This window comes from Zingiber officinale, chromosome 8B (assembly GCF_018446385.1).
Source record: "Zingiber officinale cultivar Zhangliang chromosome 8B, Zo_v1.1, whole genome shotgun sequence".
Taxonomy (NCBI): domain Eukaryota; kingdom Viridiplantae; phylum Streptophyta; class Magnoliopsida; order Zingiberales; family Zingiberaceae; genus Zingiber; species Zingiber officinale.
This window is the reverse complement of record NC_056001.1, coordinates 54,074,300-54,097,194: the sequence shown is the minus strand read 5'-3', so window position 1 is coordinate 54,097,194 and position 22,895 is coordinate 54,074,300. Positions and strand designations below refer to the sequence as shown.

Below are 22,895 nucleotides of genomic sequence, written 5' to 3'. Positions count from 1 at the left end.
CTATGTGGTTCTGCCAAGGGAGGAGAGGGAGAGGGAGAGCTTGAGAGAGAGAGGGAGGAAGATGCACACAAGTGAATGAAAAATCAATTTTTTCACCCAAAAACCAAGTGGCCGGCCACTTTTCAAAATTCACATTAATTGCATTAATTGCAATTAATATGAAACCATAAAATCACATTAATTGCATTAATTGCAATTAATATGAAACCATTAAGAGAGTGGCTTTGTAACTTCCATGAGGTGGCACCCATGATGATGTGGAACATCATTATTGGTCCACCTAATGCCAACTCACCAATGAGGTGGCAAAAGGTCAAGTCAAAATTGACCTTTGGTCTTCCTTCTCAAGTCAAGTCAAACTTGACTCAATCTCTACCATGGTGGATCTAATCCAACCATTTGATTCGAGCCAACTTAATATAATGAATCTAATTCATTAAATTAAATTGATTCAATGAGTCAAAATCTAAATTAGACTCATTTAACACATGAATCAACTTGAGTCGAACTCAAGTTAGCCCAATTAGGATTACTCTTAATCCAATTTGATTCATCAAATGAATCTAATCCTCTTGGTTCATCATATGAACCTAATCTCCACCTAATTGTCCTAAGTGTGTGACCCTATAGGTTCTTGTAACGTTGGCAATGTCCTAAACCCATTTAGGAGCATAAGTAATGAGCGGTATCTAGCAACACATCATTACTACCCAAGTTACAAGAATGTCGAGATCCGACATCACCTTGTGACTACCAATTGTGACTACTCACAAAATAATGACAAGTGTCCTTCTATCCTAGACATCTAGATTGATCAATATGAGGCATAGACCGTGTCATCCTCTAATCAATCTAAATCTTGAACTCCAAGTTAGACTCACTCGATCAAATGAGCTCAACATCTAATGTTGACTCATTTGGGCATGGCCATGCACTTAGTGGTCTCACTCTATTAAGAATACAGATGTCGCTCCCGTCATATGGGAGGGATAGATTCCATCTACATCACTCACATCCCTCTACATAATTCATTATATACCCAGTAATCGCCTTTATAGTCCACCCAGTTACGGGTGACGTTTGACGAAACTAAAGTACATAACTCCTTATGTAGGGATCCATGGTGACTTCAGGTCTAAGGACTAATAGTCATACTAATAGCCACATGAGAAAGTATATGACACTCATATAACGATCCATGATACTTTCTCATGGCGGGTCATTCAATATACATTCTCTAATGCATACCCATGTGTCAGCTTGATATCTCTATATCCATGACTTGTGAGATCAAGTCATCGAGCTGACCTACATGCTAGTCTTATTGTATTAACATTGTCCCTGAATGCTAATACTCGACTAGGAATGATTTAGAGTAGTGTTCCCTATATCATCTCACTATTGATTCAACTAATCGATTGATATAGGTATGAACCTTCTACTCAAGGACGCTATTATAATTAGTCTATTTGGCACTAATATAAATAAGTATAATAACCAAACAAATGTCTTTATTAATATACAAGAATATGATATACATGAGTCCATACAATCATCAAATGATTGGCTCTAGGGCTCTAACTAACAGCAACATGATTCGAGTTGCACAAAAAGAAAAAAAAATCAGTTAAATTCAAAGGTTGGGAGAAAGAAAGAGTATACCTAGGCTGGACGGAAGCCTTGTGCGGATCGGGCTCAGGCCAAACACGTAGAGGATGTCCTCCAGCAGCAACTTGTGGATATGGTACTTCTAACTGGCCAAGTTTAAAGCTGCGTGGAGGTAGTCCGATTGACTCTTGTATTTCTTGAGCTCCGAAGGGTTTGACACTTCTAATTACCAGTTGGTCAGAAAGTTTGGCTGCTCGGGAAAGCGAATAAAGAAGAAGTAGTCCTTCCAATGCTTGTTGGAGGATGACATCTTATCAAAAAAGACTAGGCTCACTCGGGCTTGAAAGAGAAAAGTCCCCGGCTCAGACAATTTAGGATAATAGAAATAGTGGAAGAGTCGAGGAGTAAGGGTTATGTCATGCAGGCGGAACAGAACGATGACCCTGCACAGTAGCCGAAAGGAGTTCGACACTAATTGATGGAGAGAAATGTGAAAATATTTATAAACCGTAGAAAAGAAAGGATGGATCGAGAACTACAGATCGGTGGTAAATTGATCCCTAAAGAAGCATAAAAAACCTGACAGCGGCTCTTTCGGGCGGTCGAAAGCCGAAGGAAAACTGATTTGATAGTCAGACGAAATTTTGTAAGTGGCTCTCAAACTCTTAACGTCATCGCCGTCAAACCTGGACTCGATGGAGGTGTACTAGAACCTAGGGACGATGACGGGGGGTAGTGAGGAGCTTTCCATCGAAAAATAAGGAGATTGAAGTGCAATGAAAGGAGCCGATTGAAAGGGGGAGGAAACTTACGGAAGATCATCAGAGAGAGAAGAAACGAAACGTAGCCGGAGAATTCGTAGCCGAAGAACTCGAAGACAAGGGTGTGCGAAGTAAGGAAGAAGGCGACGCACACGAGGTTTATAAACCTCACGACCGATCGACCTGAGCCGTTCGATCCAGGGGTGCGAAAACGTAGGGGAAGACACAGCCGAACCGCCTTAACACAGTCGCTCCGAAGGAATTAGGTCGAGTGGCGTTTTATACCCGATCGGGCCTTGCGAGGGCGAATGGCAAAAGAGTATAAGTTATCGAAGACCACTAGTCTAATCAGTCAGACTTGTAGCCTCCTTTGACTAGGCTTGAGGGGGAGGCTTGTGATGCGGTGATGGAGGGAAGCCTATCTGGCATAAGGTCAATTGCTAGAGTGGAGGTCAAAGTCACGGAGGTCAACGCCCGGATGTCAAAGGGCCGAGCGGAGGACAATTGCAATGGTCGGTCGGGTGGTCAGGCCCCGACTGGAAGGATACGGGTCCGAGCTAACCCCCACTCAGGCTCGGGATAATACGCAAGACAACCGATGCTCGATACAAAGTGGCAGGACGTCGTATGAGACCTGGCTGAGGACATAGCGGAGTCCCGATCGAGCGGTTACCCCGCTCGACCAAACCACTGGACCTGGCCAAGGATGCGGTAGAGTCCCGACCGAGCGGCTACCCTGCTCGACCCAGTAACGGGACCTAGTCATGGACGGAGCGAAGTCTCGAACGAGCGGCTACCCTGCTCAGCCAAGCAGTGGGACCACTGTAGTATCTCTCGATATCTTTTTGCTAGATAGTGCCGCTAACACGAGGCATGGTCGACAGACGGATCGTACGACTGAAGCTTCTACTGTCATGTCAGAGATATGCATGCCCTGTTAAGGTATGGTATCAGGGGTACTTTCCTGACAAGACTCTTCCATGGGACATATGGGAGAGCGTGCCCATGCCTCAAGAAGTGTATATGCCACCCACCAGAGTTCTATATAAGTGGGGGCCTTCACAGGTGGAAGTACGCGTTGCTATTGTATTCCACTGTTGTTACTGTTGCTCTACTTCTCCACATCTTTCGGTGACTAACTTGAGCGTCAGAGGGCCAACGTCGGGGATCCCTTCCCTGGCCTAGCACTGACGCCGTTTGTTTTGTAGAGTGGAGTGAAGTCCACATCCGGTCAATGAGGCCTCCACCTCCCAACTTTCCAGCTTCACGGTTTCGGACAGGATCAGGTAGATTAATGCAACTAAGTTGAAGAGAAAGACCCGTTAAAGGGATACCCTTTGTCTTAGGCCCCCCGGGTATACAATCGCTAGATTACACAAATCACTTCTTAACATTAATTTGGGAGAAACCCTTTAAACACCAATTAGTTTTCCTTATAGGGAATTACCCTCCGTTTCAAGGGTGATACTCTAGAAAATAATGGATACCCTTTGTCAAAAGGTCCCGATTAAACAAACTAGAGTATCTCCTCTACACAGTGAACAAAACTCTACATCTACATTAATTGACCTTGCACATATTTCCTCAAATACATACACGGCACAACACATATAGAATATGACATAGACACTTCATTGAACAAGGAAATGACATATACATAGTTCATACATCAACATCACAAATACTTATTACATTCTAAGAATCAGAGAATTTATTCCATTGTAAGAGAATACAACTAAAAGATAATGAAAGTAGAAAACTACAACTCAATATATGGAAATAGATAAAGGTGAGTGCTTATCCTTGAAGCCCAAAGTCTTTGGAGGTGTTCCCTTGTTCTGAAGGTGGATAGATCGTGAAGAACGACGAAGAATGAAGCTCTAGGGTTCTCTCGAGGGGGGAGAACCCTTCTCCAAGGAAAGGGACGGAGGCCCAAGCCAAAGATGCTTCAAAAAGGAGAAAAAAATCTCCTTTTATAAGTAGGGGGTCATGCCCCCCTCGTGTTCTCTGCCACACGGTCCTGCTTGGGGGCACGACTGTGGCGTGAATGCCCTTGGGTGGAGAGGCATAGTTGTGCCAATTAGCACGACTATCCTCTGAAGTCACTCTAGAAATATGATACGATCGGAACACAGTTTAGCTCTAGAAGGGGGCACGATCGTGTGGATTCACACGACTGCTCCTTGTTGGTTGCTGGTGGGAGGCACAACCAGGTTGCTGGTCTTCTTTATGTTCGCTTCAATGTGCATCTTTGCCCCATTTTCACTCCAATTTGTGTCCTATCAATCAAAACATGCAAATAGCATATCTCCAAACAAAATAGGATAGAAATATGATATAATAATGAAATAGAGTGTAATAAATATAGATTATATTCATAAAATATAAGTAGGTGCCTAATAATATATATAATTTACGCACATCAAAGGGGGAGACACTTAAGAAAAAAACAGCGATAAAGGAGAGCGTTGAAGTACGAAATCGACACGGTAAGTGAAATACGTTCTCTATCTTCCGATAAATTGTATGATTTTATAAAAATACTTTCTAGAAGTTCATGTAAATTAAAATTAAAATATGCACAATTAAAAGAAGAAAATGCTGCATTAAATGTTACCTTAGCAAATGAAAAAAGAGTATGCATGTTCAAATGTTTTGTATGTTTGAAACCTTATAAACAATGTAGGATTAAATTGGTATTTTAGATATCACAAGGGTCAAATTATAAAAGTATCACGAAAATATATTCCTAAAATATATCTTGTTAATTCTATAAGTAGGAATCTATATTGAGTTCTAAAATCATGTCTAGATTAAATTTTCTCTAATTTAATTGATTTACTAGGTTAGAATCTCTTTTCTCTGAAAAATATTTTTTGTGCAAACTTTTGTTAGAGCTTTCTATCCAAAATTTTTATAATAATAAAATAGTAAATTTTGTGTTAAAATAAAATTTTTAACCGTTAATAAATTTTCTATAAATTTTTAACCAAAATTTTAATTTTAATATTAAAAAATCCAAAAAATGGAATTTTGAGAAACTTAATAGTGTAGTTGTTACAACACTATTGTATTAACTATTATATGGTGTAACACAATAACTCTTATACGTTAGTCATAATTATTATAATAACATTAAAAATAAAAAATAATATTGTAACACTTACAACTTAATTAAAATTATTTAAATTTCATAAAAAAAAATACTTTAAAATAATTCTAGTAGATTTTAGATACTATATTAGCTATTATAACAACTAATCATAGCTAGTTTATATTATTATAGGAATAAAATATCCATTGGACACCCTTTTAATTTTATTTAAATGGACGCCTTTTGATTATGTACGTCTTTTTTATTTTTGTCCATTTAAGTTTGATTTAACTCTTTTGAGTTTGAGCTTAGTTCTAAGAATCTGGTTCATTTTAAATTTTTATAATTGTAAATATGTTTGATTTGTTAATGAATTTATATTATAAGTTTATATTTTAAATTTTTTATTTATTTATAAATTTAATACAATTTTATGGATCGACATTATTCATATAAATTTTATAAATATTGTTCGTAAACATTTAAAATGACCCCTTTAGCCCTATTTGTTATTCTTTTTGCCGTACCAATCTAATATAAACCTTCCGCTAAGGATATCAAACCGGTCTATCGGTCGGATTTTCCGGTCCGAATATCGCTGCGTAGTGGTGTTGGAGCTATGCCCTCCGGCGACCAGGAGGGCATCCCCGCCGACGGCGCAGCCCGCTGCTGCATTTCCCACGGCTTCTTCGAATCCGCCTCCAAGAACCCCTCCCGAATCGCCTTCGTCCATGCTTCTGGCAGTCATCAACGGCAAGAAGAGGCGGTGAGAGCTTTAACTTCTAAGGAGACTTCGTACCCTCCGATCTATCCCGGCGACGTGTGCTTCACCAGCGGAGACGTCCTATACGCTGTAGAATCATACAGCCGTCGCATACGCCGGGTTCTCGATGGCGGTGACGATGCTGATCTCGTCAGGCCGCAAGGTTTGGGGGGTTTTAGTCTCTCGTTCGCTTTTCTTCTATTATACTATGGAAATCTTCCTGCACTATCGATACTCATTACTGACTGTTGGTAATATTCTAGTTTCGATTAGCTTATTACTTCCCTGCCTTTTTTAGAAGGGCAGGAGCAATCGAGTTGAGTTTGAACATTCTACTGTTGTCATGCACAATGATGAGGCATCTAAAATTGCTCGCTTGATAATCTTCCAAACTTGCAGGTTGTGATAGAGAAAATCAGATTGATAAGTCAGTGACATTGGATAATGATATGCCACATGTGGTTGGTGTCTGTATTCCTCCTTCAGTGGAATATATAGTCGCAGTCCTTGCAATTCTCAGGTGTGGGGAGGCTTTCTTGCCTCTAGATCCATCATGGCCTGAATCAAGGTTGCTTTCAGTCATTTCTTCCTCAAATACTAGCCTCATTCTCCAATGTGTTCCATCTCATGAAACTTTGCAATACAAGGCAGCTGAGTGGATAGTGAAAAGGAGTAGTCGTTTGGTTCTGTATATAAATCTTTTTTTGGACCATAAAAAGGAGATTGTCAGATCCGAACTTATATGGCCTTGTGAAAGAAGTCCAAGAAGGTTCTGTTATGTGATGTATACATCTGGTTCAACCGGAAAACCAAAAGGTGTTTGTGGTACAGAAGAAGGTAAATTACCATGCCCTTCACTCATTATATTACAGTTTTTTTCCTTTGGTATCTGCTATGGTGTATGGCTAGGATTTCTAGTATTAGATTTTAGAATTTTGCTTTAGTGTACAGTGTGCTCATATTGGAACATTCAACTTGTAACTCATTTATCAAATCTGTAGTCCTGTCCTTTATTGTGGTTTCTTTATTACTAGTCTTTGGGACATACTTGGATTTTTCTAACTGAATGATCCAACTGCTTTTAGGTCTTCTAAATCGCTTTCAGTGGATGCAAGGATTGATTCCATTGTGCAACATGGATATATTGTTGTTCAAGACCTCCATTAGCTTCATCGACCATTTGCAGGAGTTCTTTGGAGCCACCTTAACTTCCACACCACTCATCATACTTCCAGTTAATGATATAAAAGCTAATCCATTATGTTTGGTTGATTTCGTTAAGGTATATAACTATCACGAATAATTTTATATATCATTATGTGTATTATAGAAGGGGAGCCTTGGCGCACGGTAAAGTTGTTGCTTTGTGACCAAAAGGTCACGGGTTCGAATCCTGGAAACATCCTCTTGCAAAAAAGCAAGGTAAGGCTGCGACAATAGATCCTTCCCCGGAACCCCGCATAGCGGGAGCTTCGTGCACCGAGCTGTCCTTTTTTTTTATTATGTGTATTATATATATTGTTAATCTATTGAATAATTAAGAGAATTCAAATATTTGAAATTGCTACCAAATAATGGGCTAGTAAAGTGGATAGAAGTGTCTGTGATTCACAAGCATAGAGACAACATACTATATTAGGCTCACTAGTGTTTCTTTTTTTTAGAGGAAAATAAGGTTGATTTATTCTGGAATATATTTAGTTGGTAAAACATCTGTGTTCAATTAATCTCGTTTAGATTTCTAGTCGTCATGATTAAACTAAAATGGTCCGTATTTGTATACACTGCTGAATGTTGACAAATGTGCAATTATAACATTCAGTGAAGGAGAAAAAAGGATCACGAATGTGCAGTTTGTGGTGCTCCTGCTCCTGCTCCATGATCTTATCTAATTCTTCTTGAACGTTTCTTTATTTTCATTTGATAAGATAAACAATTCATTTGGATAGGTCCATTTCTACTTCTTTGGTCCAACTAATATTTTGATGTTTTAAATCATTAAATTTCTCACACTTTATGGAGGTAACAATTTCTTTCCTTCCCTTTCCTTTTCTTTCTTCTTCCTCCTCTATTTTCCTTTTTCTCCTTCCCTTTCTTTTCTTCTCCTTTCTATTCACTGCTGATTGCTTCCTCCCAAGCTGGAGCTTTTCTCTAAGTTTCAGAGTCCTATCTTCTTCTCCTCTAAATGGGTTACAGGTCAGATACTTAACAGGTCTGGTCCAAATACTCCATTTGAACCAGCCCTCACACATGTCACACTATCTGGCTACTTTTATAAATATTCCCAGTGTTTTGATGCCCCTTTGAAAAATTGGCTTTTGCTAAGGCATATTATCAGTTCAATATGAGGCAATATGTACTAGTAATTTCTAACCTTCTATTTGTTTTCCAACTTTTCCTGTCTGCTATTTTAGATAATTGATACATAAATAGAAATATGGTTTCCTGTATTGTTTATTTTTTTTATTTTTTTTACGTCTCATCATCATTACATTATTATGCTAAAAGTTTTCCCATATCTGATGCTTAATGTTCTGTTTTCTCAGGCATACAAAATTTCACGAATGACTTGTGTTCCTTCCTTGATGAGATTAGTTCTTCCTAAGTTGGAGGACTCTTACTTCAGAAGTTCTAACCCCCTGAAAGTCTTGATCCTTAGTGGCGAGATTCTATCTGTTCCTTTGTGTAGCAGTTTGCAGGAATATCTGCCTTGGACAACAATCCTCAATCTCTATGGAAGTACAGAGGTCAGCAATTAAGCATTCAGGTTTGTTCACCAATTTGCAAAGAAGAGTGAAATACTTCATTATGTCTTCTTTAAACATTTATAATCAGATCCATCATCCGTCTCCTGCTAATGTGGGCTACTGATGGGTCTGCATAGGCACTTTCCAAAATCTTGCTTGCTTTTCACAATATATGATGTGTATATGATACTTCTCATTTTTATCTATTTCGTATTTAGATTTTAGTACCAGATTACATACTCTTTATGAATATACTGAAAATCAGATATTGTCAGACGAGTCCTTCTTGATGATGCAAATGCAGGTGATTTACAGTGCAATTATGTAGCTGGTAGCCCATTACCCATGTGCTAGGGTCCTTTCTGTTCGAAGAGCTCTCTCTCTCTCTCTCCTCGTCTAATATTGTAACTCCTTGTCTTTTCTTTTTTTTGATCAGGCATCTAGACAATCTAATTGAAAATCACAATGTGTGGGCTCTACTGAGGTTCATTGTGGGAGTTTAATCTATTTGTAATTATCTATTTCTCTCATATTATATGAAAGTGTCTGCTATCAAAAAGCTGGTAGGTTAGCTTGTTTCCTCCACTTAGGCTTGCTTAGTTTCTGCTTACAAGATAATATGCTGCATGCATTTTGCAGATTTACCATTGATTGAGCTTTGTGCATATGAATGAAAGCATTTGGATCTCTGATGCCCTTTTTCCTCTAGAATTATTTGTAGCTGTCTTTTAGACGTTTGCGAGTTGCATTAACTGCCTATTAAGGTTCAAAGTAATGTTTGTGGTCATTTCTTTAAAAGATTTGGATCATTGGGCCTCAACAGCCATACGAGAGAGCAATTCAGTTGGATGAACTGGTATGGTACTTTATTGGGCCATACTAGAGAACAACTTGGTCAGATGAACTGATGAGGTACTTCACTTGGGTAGAGACTGCATTCTGTGAGACTAGCCTTTACACTTCATCCCTACAAAAGCCAATGCTACGTGTTGCAGCATAGACCCTCAGACGCCCAAGTTAGTTAGAGTCCCAATGGAGAGGGAACAAATTAAACATAGTAAAGAGCAAATTGTTGAGAAGAATGGATGTTACCTTTGGCAATCAATTTACCCTGCCTTTTATAGGTCTTGAAAGGTGGGGTTGGAGTGTCCTTTTACAAGAGTCAGCATGGTCAGGCCATGTCTGGATGTATGGTGGCGAATGTCTCTGTCCTTGCCTAGCCAAGCATTGAATACAACATGATTGATTGAGAGGCAACCATTAACAATTAATTTGTTTCATGTGCATGCCCAATGTCGATGATATTTTTGGCTTTAGCGAAACTTCCTTGAGTCTTGGCACTTTTTGCACTCGATCTATTTAGGACTTGGTTTACAATTGTTTAAGTGGCTCTCCTTATCAGTTAGTGACCACAGAAACACTAACAAGCATGTAAATTTATCTACTGCTTATTGTAATTAGACATGCCAAGTATGGTTGTAAGAGCATTATTATTGCTGCATTGGTTAAAGGTAAACTTGTTGGTTCTAGGTTTTGCATCTAGGTCCACACCAAATGCCTGTTGGTAATAGGCCATTACGCTACTGAACAGTAGAATTGATCCTTGTCCTATTAACTTGTCATACCTAGAATTACCAGATATCCAGTTTAGTATCTTGTGAACCATTTCTGCTATCTTGAATTAGTTGTTCCTCAAGAGATATGCTTAAACATGTAAAGTTATGGTTTAAAAAAGAAATCTTAGTTTAAATATCAAAAAGACATTTACATGATGTCTTGGAATATTTTCTTCACGTGTTATTTGCAAAGAATGCATGATATGGTTCCTTTTTCAAAGAAAATTTCCTGCCTCATTAAGTTAGCATTCTATTGAGCATTGTACAATCTGTTTTTTTTTATAGCAAACTTTGTTTTCCATGCTGCAAGAGTATCACATCATATAAAGATGAGTGCTTATTGTTAGAGCTGTATCTTTTTGTTTTCATAATGAAAGTCTACTTAAAATTTCAGGTATCTGGTGACTGCACATATTTTGATTGCAAAAAATTAGCAGATGTTTTGGATGTTGAGCCACTAAGCTCTGTCCCTATTGGATTTCCTATTTCAAATTGTGAGACTGTGCTTGTGGGTCAACCTGACTGTCCTGATGAGGGTGAGATCTATGTTTCCGGGGTTTGCTTGTTTGCAGGATACCATGACAACATGAATAATGATCCAATGGGCAAAAGTAGTGTGTCACAATTCCAAACTGGTGACTTTGCAAGACGACTACGAAGTGGGGATCTTGTTTTTCTAGGTAGACATGATCGCACTGTAAAAATCAATGGACAACGAGTTGCATTGGAGGAAATAGAAAGTGCCATGAAGGACCATCCCGAAATCAATGATGCTGCTGTAACTTATCATGGAAGCAATGGAGTAGCAACTCAACTAGAGGCATACTTTGTGATGAAATCATCAGAGGGCTTTAAGAAAAATCATAGACCTTTAGACAAGCTGCAAATGGTTGAATCTTTAATACCATCTATCCGGAGTTGGTTACAAAAGAAACTTCCTTCTGTGATGATCCCTAGCTATTATTTCTGTATGGAATCACTGCCAATCTTGGACTCTGGAAAAATTAATCATCTAGAGCTTTCAAGTTCTGTATCTACGCCTAAGCAGCATGTCAGCCCTTTTGGAAGAAATAGTTCTTCTGTTAATCAGTTACAGACTATCAAAGATGTGTGTATTATCAACTTTTAACTTTTTTCAATCATTCTCTGCGTCCATTTCAGATTCTATTTGTTTATTCTCTCACTTTTATGAGTAACAGCCTTGTTTTTCCATGTAAATGCAAGAGTTTTGCAAATTACTTTTACTAGACTATTTCTGATACATTTTGTTGCTGTTATTGTATATTTTTTCTGTTGTATCTTTTCTTATTCTTTGAAAAGTTCATTAAGCTAACAGATACACTTTTATTTTGGCTTTAGTCAATCTAAATGCTCCATGTAATTTTTTTCTTCAATTAGGTAGTTATACTTGTACAACTTGTGCTCAACTTTTTCATCAGTATTAATATAATTGCAAAGTGCCACTTTTGATTATTTGGCAAAGCTCTAGTTAATTGTGAGAAATTGTTATTCAATATCATAAGTGGAATCTTGCATTTCCATTGTCATTTTTCCTTTCAAATTTAGCTTCTCTTGTGAATTGAATATGATATTTGATGGTAGGCTAAATGTTTCGATGTGGTAGTTAAAGTTAGTTCATTGATTCTTATTGACACTACATTGACTATGCTGTCTGCAACTGTTTAAGAATCATTATGATAAGGGGTATCGCCTCTGTATATTTTTAGTGTGCATGTCAAATGTAAATATTAAAAATTCCTTAGGTGTATAGGTGCACTTTCTTCGTCTTAATAATGTAGAAAGAATGAACATATTTCAAACAATGAGGAGCTTGATGCTAATAATGGTAGAATAAGAACAAGATGCAAGGCCCAACAAATGCAAATAAAGAATGTCACGATTATAAAATTTGATAAAGCAAGTTTATATGAATTTAAGGAAGCTGGAAACATGTTTCTATTTTCATTTATTGACTTTTCATTTGCCAACACCTTTGATAATAGTTGCTTCCTTTCTCTTTGGGAAAATTAACCATCTTCTCCATAAAAAATAACTTTTATTATATGTAATAAAAAAATTGGTGAAAATGTTTCTTTTCCTTTCAATTTTCAAATACTTGAAACAGATATTGAGAAAAATGTTTAATGTAACCAAACAAAAAGAGACATTTTCTTTAGTGTGCTAGTTGATGAACATCATTTATAATTGACTACTTTGATAACTCCAAGAATAAAATATATACTTGATAACTAATGGGTTTGGATTCAATGGGTTGATTTGTCTAGGTGACATTAGCCATCACTAGAGTTAATCTGATGTAAAATTCTAAGTTTCTCTAATTGAGAAATTGCTGCAATGAATTTTGTTCATTGCGTTTCCTGATGCGGCCTGTTGAATTTTCGAAATCCATTTATATATGGAGAACCTTTTTTTTCCCTTGTCACACAAGAATTAATGTTTTCACTTGCTTTTCTCATATTTTGGTTTACTTCACCAGGTATTTTGTGATGCTTTGTTGGTTAAAGAAGTTGCAGATGATGATGATTTCTTCACAATGGGAGGGACTTCAATTTCTGCTGCCCTAGCTTCATACAAGTTACAGATTGATATGAGATTAATATACATGTTCCCTACTCCAGTTAAGCTTCTAAATAGGTTAATAGAGGATAAGGAATTGCATGAGAATTTGATAAGTCCTGATCCTATCCCTAGGAAAAGATTGAAAGCACATGCTAATGTGCTTGACTCTTCTGATTTTATAACTGGAAATGCAGAAAGTGATTTTCTGCTTCCAGAGCCATCTCCCTCACTTGTAGGTACAAGGGTCCATGATCTCTCTGCTGAGCATAATGTACAACTGGTTTATAATTATTTTGAGGGAAGTAATAATGCTTCTGGTATGTGCTCAGAGCTAGTAGTACAAGATCCATCCTTATTTCCAGATTCACATCATGCAGCTTCAGGTGATCATGGCCCATGGAATTCAAATTGTAATATCCATAAGATGTGTTCATTTAGCCGCTGCAATAAAATTATGCACGAAGTTGATTCCTACATGGTTTGTATGGATAAGTCATGGTTGACTATCAGGACCCCCAGGAGTATAAAGGGCTCCTTGCAGGAGCTCTGGAAAATCCCACTTAAGTCATGTGTTGATGCTTCACCGTTGATAGTCATAGCAGATGGAAAATGGTACCTTTTTATTGGATCTCACTCACACATGTTTCTATGCATTGAGCCACTCAGGTAAGGGTCATTTATTCTTCTTGCAGTTTTGGTAAAATGTTTTTAAAATATAAAAGTAGAATATAGCATTTCAAATCGAATATATGGGCTGCAAAGATTATAGACAAACAAAGTTTGTATCTTGAATGGAAGTAAAGATGTAATTGCTGCCTTAGCTGGATTAGGTTGGTACTGAAAGCTCAAAAATATTTCATCTGATCTTAAGTACCCTTAAGTGAAAACATATGTATTGAATGGGTGTGTGAAAAAGTGACCCCTGAGCATTGTGGCTAAACCAAATCTAAGAACTCATTGGATCTCCTGGATCTCATAGCTGGCTGGGGTTTCAGAATATCCACAGTATGAGTATGCTAGTCTAGAAGGCATGCTGCTAGATAAATTTGCTGGCAGCTATTCATTTTGTAGTTTTTTCCCTCCGAGATATGGTATGTTTAGTGAACTATCATACTGTTCCCATGGTTTACTATTACATTGTTTGACTTCAGGGTCTTCATGAGTGAATTTCCTAAGTACCTATTTATTTGGGCATCATTCTGCTTAATTATTTATGAGTGATCTTAGTGTTTTTTTAGTACTTTGCAATTTGGGGGTACTCTGCTTTTGTTTGAATACTTACGAATTTACTTGCCAAAGATATAGATGGTGTTCTAGATTAATGCATGTAAAGGTATCACCGCTCTGCTACAGAGTTGACAAGCCTATTGCTTGCCTGCTGGTACATGCTAGTAATTTCTGCTCTGTCCTTGCAATAAGTTTCTGACCCTGTATGATAAGTATCTTTTGACACATTCAGTGGCCTCAAGCCAGTGATATCCTGCCATGGTTTGCAGGTTTTGTGCTGGTTGCACAAAACAAATGTGCTGTGGCTCATGCCAGTGATATTTTGAAATGGTTCAGAGGGCTTGTGCTAGCTATATCAAAGCCAACATGAATTCAAATATTGTTGCTAGCCATGTTGACATGTAGTGATAAATGTCTAAATCTCACATATTAGGATAGTTATGTAAATATTTGACCATGCAGTTTGATTACAGGGTAATACATATTGGTCTCTACTGATTGGTTAACTCCTTGCATTTGCGACACATTGTCTCTTTAATTATATATTGTATATTTTGGTTCTTGCATTTTTTACCCAAGTATCACTGATTGGCAAGTTGATTAAATAATTTTCTGATGGTAAAAATTAAGTGCATTTGACTTTTAAATCGCTTTGAATCTATAGCCCTTACTTAGCAAATGTCAACATTATTTAACCCAGTGTTTTTCCCTTTGAAAAAAATCTTGTTCTGATTAAAAGGCATAACAACTGGTATCCGGTCTGTGTTTTCATGGTATGTTGGTCATGTAAATTGCATATAATAAACAATTTCCATTCCTTTTCTGATGTCATAGTGGTTCTGTGCGATGGCAAGTTCTGCTAGATAGTCGCATTGAATGTTCAGCTGCAATCACTGGTGATTTTTCTCAGGTATTCTTGTCTGCATCCTACATACTGCGTTCATGTATTTTTGCAGTTGAAGCTACATTTTAATCTCTTGCTTATCAAATGAACTTTTATGGTAATGCAAAATCTTGTAGGTTGTCGTAGGATGTTATAAAGGAAAAATATACTTTCTCGATTTTGCAAATGGCACTATATCTTGGTATTTTCAAACAGATGGAGAGGTAATTTAAGTTGTGACATCTGTAACTACAACCTCTGTAATCCAAATACCATGTTTTGATTGACTAAAATTTGATGCTTTTCTGTTGTAGGTTAAGATGCAGCCAGTTGTGGAGAGGAGCAGAAACTTGATATGGTATTTTTAGGTTTCTTGTGAAAATTGAAAATTAAATTGTACATTGAACAGTTGAAAACTTTGAATACTCAGTTACATGTTCTGTACATCTCAGAAAAGAATAGTGTGAAAGCTGAGAATGAAGCGAAAAACTTGATCCTTATTTTCTTTTTTTTTTTCTAATTACTTAATTCTAACAATGTCATTTACATGATACTATGAGACACCAAAAACTTGCATACTCTAATTTGCTGATAAATAACAAAACTTCATAGATCTTTGTTTTGTTGTTCATTTTAATATATAATCATAAAAATAGTTGAATCTCTAACAACTATTACCTGCCACTAGTATGTATTAAGTTCATAACAAATAACTTTAGATCTGTTTAGTTTAATTTCACATGATTATGTTGTTCTTGATGAACGTGTAGGTGTGGTTCTCATGATCATTCTCTATACGCATTGGACTACAAGGAGCATTGTTGTGTTTATAAAGTATCTTGTGGTGGGAGCCTTTTTGGGTCGCCTTTCTTCGATGTGGTAAATTAATCCCTCATGTTGATCTCATCTCATCTCATCAAGAAAACCAGAACATGTTCATCCTTTTGACAACTATTCCATTTTCTTGAATATGATTCTCATCACTTTTCCTATATTTTGAGCTTACTTGTTGAAACAGATAAATGTTTTGCCTGTACTTTTGATGTTGAACTTATTTGATTTTCTTTTGACAAGGCTATAATTGCATGATGGATGGCTCAGAGCCTGAGAACTTTTATTTTTGAAACATACCGTGGTATCTGTTTTTGGCATGAACACCCTTGTTTGGCATATATATCTCTAAGGTTTTTAGCATATTAGGAATACTAGCTTTGATTACATGTAATTTTAACTATATCTCTTCTCTCTCTAGGTACACAACATGCTGTATGTTGCATCAACAAGTGGTCGTGTGACAGCCATATCCTCAGTGGTATTGCATTAACCAATTATTTTCCCTTGTAATTAAAATCTCAAAAGAATTAGAATTGCTAAAGAAATCAGCGTGTTAATATTTTATCTTTGTTTCTTAGCATAAAAGTTCATGTTCATGTATTATTGTGTTTTAACTCCGAAGGTTAACAGAGATACAATAAGGCCTGATTTATCAGCTTCCTTATCAAGAAGCTTCATGTATTTACCTTTGATTTATCACAATTGCTACATTGAATGTCCTTTGTCAGAGAACCTTGCAGATGTATTAGCAATCATCAATTCTGATCACTTCACAGTGGTTTGCAGGAAAAAGATTGATTAGAAGAATTATTGTTTTGATAGGAAAAAAACTGTCTAGGAACATGGTTATTTGTACAAAGCTTCATACAGCTTATATCAAGAAGTGGAACTGTGACATATCATTTTTCGGGATAATTTATGTGTACTCCCTGTACCCCCTCCAATTCCATAATTACCAATTCACCACTTCAATCCATTTGTTATCCCATTTGGAAATGTAAATGTTATAAAACATATATTTATTATCATTGGAAAATTAGGGGATAGATGATAATATGGATTTTAATTTTTTGGTTTATGTTTTTGTTAGCTTAAGTGATAAATCATCAATATTATGAACTAATAAGGCAATTTTGGAACTAGAGCAGATACATGGAATACCTACAAACTGTGGTGGTAGGCATAATTTACCTTACTATTTTTCTTCTTTTTCGATTGAGGTACTTGTAAAATATTAGTTACAAGGGTGGGTATCTTTAAGTTTAATAATCTACATAAACAACACCTTGTAATTTTTATTACCATTATCTCATATGTCACAAGACAATTCGTAGCTCTGAGTCCAACTTCCTGTTTCATTTGTCAGAAACATTTCATGCATCCTTTTTGTAGTTTTGGTTTAGTAGCTTAGCAAGCTACTGCAGATGCAGCTTGTTTTGTGTGGTTAACCATGATTATAATTAGATTTTATATTTCATACAATAAATGAACCAGGTCTTACCCCATTAGACATGCAGCTTGTTTTGGGTGATTGGCCATATTTATAATTAGATTTGTGTTTCACACTATAAATGAACCAGGCCTTACCATTCGACATTGTATGGACTTTTGAGGCAGGAGCACCTATCTTTGGATCTCTGACCATGGATTCCAAATGCAGAATTGGTACCTGTCTCTCTTTTAGAATTCTTTTAGTGGTCTGAAGTTTACTATTCTTTTGGCTTTTACTCATCTAATCAGATTAGTCATATTCTATTTAACATTCTTTTTTTCCTTTACTCTTTTACTCAACTGAGGTTTCTGTAACAGTGATTTGTTGTCTGGTGGATGGCTATGTGCTTGCGCTAAGCTTTTCAGGAGCTGTAGTTTGGAAGGTATCCCTTCATTGTTTTACCTAAAACTTGTGGTATCCATTTCCTTATCCAGTGCTTAATTTCATGCCAGTTTCATTTGAAAAATGGAATAATTTTTCAAGTCTACACTATGCACATTATTTAGCCGAGACTACTGACATGAATGTTAATGCTAATAACATTTCTTAATGTCCAAAGGGACAGATTTATTAAATTAATTATTGGCAGCATGTGCAAAGGTTTCACGATTATTTTAAGAGAAACATGTTTGTCCATCTGGATTCACAGGTGATGAGTGGTTTTAGCCTTTAGATGCTCTCAGTTACTCAAATAGAAAATATTATTGGTTGAAGTCAATGGTTTTCTGCTATACTCAAGTTTTGACTAAGTATTTGAATTATTGCCAGGCACATGTTGGTGGCCCAATATTTGCTGGAGCTTGCATATCATCTGTTCTTGCTGACAAGGTACTTTTTCCTTTTCATTTACTTTGCATTTTAAAAGAGTTAATTAATGCTAAATGGATTATGCCTTAAATGATTGTTTTTAAGGTACACAATTGGTCGATTTCTCTTATATTGTATGGCTCTATTGAATCAATGAATCTAGAATAGATGCCCAACAATGAGTTTTCCTACTGTTCTGCTTTGATCAAACATTTATGCTTGCATCATTTGCGAATGTAGGAAACTAACCAGCCTCTTCTGTAGTTTTTCCCTGATGGCTGCAAATTTCACATAAGTTATTAAAGTTTGCAACCACCACCAGCAGCTAGGGAGCCTTGGGAGTTTCTAATAATGTCACTACTTCCTGCAAGCTCAATATCAGATTTAATAGAACCATCGCAGTTTAGTACTTAACCATCACTATATTTTTAAATTTTTGTTTCATCCCATCTGATATTGGGCTAAGACACCCTTTGGCCCGTGCACCCACATGGAAACGAAGTAGAAATTTTAGAATCACATCTGATGGTGTTCTTTGGCAGTGGTCTCAGTGAGGAAGGCCTGTTAACTATGATAGAGAGAGCTCCTATGTGTTGATTCGACAGGCAGCAAGGATTTGCTAGCAGTCCCAGTAGTTTGTTGTACTCATATTTTAGGTTATTTCTACATTGGCCACCATTCTCATCCTATACATATAGACAGGTCATCTAGATCCCTAACTCTTAAATAAATGATCTTCTGCAGAATTTCTCATTTCATTATACTGATAGAAGTTAGAAATTACCACCCCTTAAATAGTGAGTACAATCTATTTGAAATACGATGTATTTTGAACGGTCTACTTGCAAAATATGTTTTATGTTCTCTTTTGATATCTTGAGATTATCTGAATTCATTCATGAGGGCTCACAAATGTGTCTGTAAATATTGCATCTAGGTGCATACACCTCTGGCATTCTGGGTCTGGTTTACTGTCTAAGATAATTGCGTAGGAACAGATGCCTAATACCACTAATCTGTCAAAACACATCCTAACCTATGGGCCAAGATCAAAAGTGTCTAGCCAACTCTAATTGCACGACAAAATCTTTTTTTTTCAGTTTCACCAATTAATAGCCAGCATCAGCCGATATTATCTGTACACGTTGCTGAAGGATGTATTCCAAGTGACTGGATTGCCAACAAAGAAATATAGTAGCACATAATTAAAAAATGCTTCAAAAGGCAATTTACTTGATAAGGGCACAGCAAACTTGGTAGACATCAAGACAATATATGCCAAGCAGTAACAAGTCTGGATGCTGGTTAAAGATGCATGTATGCTTGAAAAGAAAACCCTTTTCTATTCTTTATGGTGATTTCATTGTTCATAACTTGTTTTCATCATCGATACCTGGTTATATGGTTTATGTTTGGCATTTGGATGCAAACTATTATGGACATGTAATGTAAGGATGTCAAGAAGCAAATTTGCCATGCTGGTTCTTGCTTGGTCTTAGCACCATGCTGGTAAGCATTCACAATTCTTGCATGTCACCGGGAAAACCCTAGAACTCTGATGCTTTTGTTACTCTTGTTCCTACTGTTACCACATTTGAACTTTTCCATGAGTTATAGTGTAAAATGATGAGCGAATGGTTTAGTTCCTGCATTGTTTAACAAAAACTGAGTAATGCTTTTTCTCCATTTGCAGATCTTAATATGTTCCCGAAATGGAAAGTTATACTCCTTTGACATGGTAAGCATTGATGCTCAACTCATTTGGTTCATTCCCTTTATGATTTCACTTAATCTTATTGAGACAACCTTCCGAGTGTATCAATTAATAGTGTATTTACAAAGGAATTTATTCCTATTCTATATCTTTGTCTCCTACAGATTGCCCTGCTTTTCTTGCTGATCGATGATTTTTTTTTTTGTTCACATCAAGACCATCACAGGCACATGTTTCTCTTGCTTGGGTTCAAGTTGTCGGATTAATTTATTAGCTAGCTACCAATTCATCTTGAAGCCCATGAAGTTAGTTAATGTTCTACTTCTAGGGAAATTGTCAAAATACACCTTCAAGATTTAATAACTTTTCCAAACTGCCCCTCAAGGTCTTTTAAAGACCTTTCCAATTTTCATTTTGCTATCAAAATGCCGCCTCTGAGAGTAAAATATTTATTTTACCCTTCTGAGATACCCCACCTAAGTCACTCGGAGGCAAGCATTTTGACAATAAATTAGAAATGTTAGTGGGGGTTGCATTTTTAATGACAAATGTGGAGATTAGTCGGTTGATCTGAATTATTAGCTAGGATTAAGTGTCATTAGGAATCTATTTCAGGAGTACCCAACTAAACATTAATAGATGTGTTCCATTATTTTTCCTCACTTGGCACAAAGAAGTCGTTTAGATTCTCTTGTTCGAATATAATACAGCAAAAAGAAGTTCAATGACATTGCGCGATCTGACAAATTCCTTGTGCTGCGTTGTAGGAAGGAACTATTCACTGGGAGTACGACACGAGGGATCCAATCACATCTTCCGCTTACGTCGACGAGCACACTGAATTGGTTTCTGACCCATCATGTCCGAATGATAGGTATGTGATACTCTTGTGGTTCCCTGCGGCCAGATCTTTATTCCTAGAATAACCGCAACTTGCTCTTCCATTTCAGGCTGGCTTGCATTTGCAGCAGTTCTGGGAGTATCCATTTGATAAGAATCAGTGCAGAAGCGAAGCGAGAGGCTGGACGGAGCGCCGATGCAGCGACCCCAATGGTCGAACAGTTTGCCGTCGCGAAACTCCCAGGTGACATATTCTCATCTCCTGTAATGGTAGGAGGTCGCATCTTTGTTGGATGCAGAGATGATTATGTGCATTGCCTCACAGTTGTTCCCTGACCGTGTCCATCTAACAAGATTTATATTCTTGTTATAGTTTTTTTTTTTAATTTTCAAGAAAAAATATTTTATTTAAGATTAAGTAAATTTTTATTCAAATAAATAAGTAGGTAATTGAATGCATTTATTTATTAATTAATTTTTGAAAAGTATTTTATCAAATTCATTTTCTATGAAAACTTCTCTTTCCTTTGAAAATGTGTTTGAAAAGTTCAAAACGTTTTGCTGAAATTTCAGTATGTTGAACAACTATTTAGTTTGAATAATTAACTGCTGAATTGATTATGGATTACAACATATAACCATTCATTGGTCAATTGATGCCTACAGGTAGTTTCATAATTAAGGTTTTTTTTTGTTTTAAAAAATAAAATATAGAGAAATGATTCAAAATGAAAGAGAAGGAAACCCTCCCAACTCGTTTTAAGAGAAAAGGTAAAAGGTTTCATTCTCATCCTTGTAAGTGTCTCAATAAGGCATTGCCTGTGCCCCACAAATATTGATTGAAGTATGCAATTATACTATAAAATTACCTTATAAATTTGTACTGAGTAAACATATTTGCTTTAGGTTCTGTTTATTCGGATTAGTGAAGGAATGAAATTATTTCCAGGGGGGAGGGAAGAGAGAGAGGGAAAAAAAAAAGAATCTCTCCAAAAGGAAGAGGGAATGACAGAGAAATACAGGGAAAAGGGATGCCAGCGGCCACGCTAGGCTGGGCGGCCTTGTAGGGCTGCTCTTGCGAGGTTACATGGTCATGCAAGATTTTGCTCGTGTGGTCGGGCGGGGGTGGTCGTGCAAAGCTGCCCGTGTAAGGCAATGCTAAGTGGGTCATATAGGGCTGACGGCCACACACCTAGCCTCCGCAGGGTAGGGCTAGGCCGGTTGTGCAAGGCCACTCATGCCTTGCACTGCATGGTTGATGGTAGAGGTGTGATCGAGAAGGAAAATCGTTGTATTCAATTTTGAATAGATAAAAACATGCTCACAAATTAATTCATCAGTCTGTTATTTTATAATATGTAAACTATTAGGATTCATGCAGTCGGTAAAAAGATGTGAATTATCTGTAAATTTAAAATGAATATTTCTTGATCTTTCAAATAAGATTACTAGTACAATTAATTTAAAGTAATTTAACAACTAATAAAATAAAGAGATAAAGAAAGTTATTTGGTTAGTGGTGGTTAATCCAAGATAAAAGAAAGCACTAAAGATCTCCTTCGGCGAAATTGGAGAAGTCTCTTACACTCGTTAAATGTTCAGAAAATTACTAGGAAATGAATACTTGAGTTGTTGAATATTTCCTAACTCCAGGGCCTTTGGAAAATTCTATCCGAGACTAGAAGGCGTCTTCAATAGCTTGAAAGCGCCTCCAGCGTGGCAAGTTTTATCCGTGTGAAGATAAACTCTATCTTCACTAATGATTACTGTTTACCTAGTCGAAGGCACCTTCAAAAGGTTGAAAGTGTCTTCCATAAAGGCACGAAAGCGCCTTCCACCAAAAAGGCGCGAGGGCGCCTTTAACGTTGTTGAGGGCACCTCTAGCAGCTCCACAGTACTTCGTTTGCTTTTTCGCTGCTCCGATCGCCT

The 22,895-nt window shown here is 36.9% G+C and overlaps 1 protein-coding gene across 2 annotated transcripts; it reads left to right on the top strand.

Annotated features, from left to right (window-relative positions):
• The first annotated feature begins 6,044 nt into the window (after window positions 1-6,044).
• On the top strand, window positions 6,045-21,429 carry LOC122015002 (putative acyl-activating enzyme 19). 2 transcript variants are annotated; one of them, XM_042571597.1, is made up of 17 exons: window positions 6,045-6,389; window positions 6,626-7,063; window positions 7,312-7,508; window positions 8,773-8,973; window positions 10,984-11,697; window positions 13,087-13,835; window positions 15,231-15,306; window positions 15,417-15,503; window positions 15,594-15,637; window positions 16,050-16,158; window positions 16,532-16,591; window positions 17,694-17,778; window positions 17,923-17,987; window positions 18,374-18,433; window positions 20,106-20,150; window positions 20,894-21,000; window positions 21,077-21,429. In XM_042571597.1, the coding sequence occupies exons 1-17, from the start codon at window positions 6,083-6,085 to the stop codon at window positions 21,300-21,302; spliced, it is 3,570 nt and encodes a 1,189-aa protein (XP_042427531.1). In that variant the 5' UTR covers window positions 6,045-6,082; the 3' UTR covers window positions 21,303-21,429. The 2 variants fall into 2 exon arrangements, 1 of the variants encoding a protein (XP_042427531.1); XR_006120803.1 differs by lacking the exons at window positions 20,106-20,150; window positions 20,894-21,000; window positions 21,077-21,429 and having other exon boundaries at window positions 17,731-17,778.
• The last annotated feature ends 1,466 nt before the right edge of the window (window positions 21,430-22,895 follow it).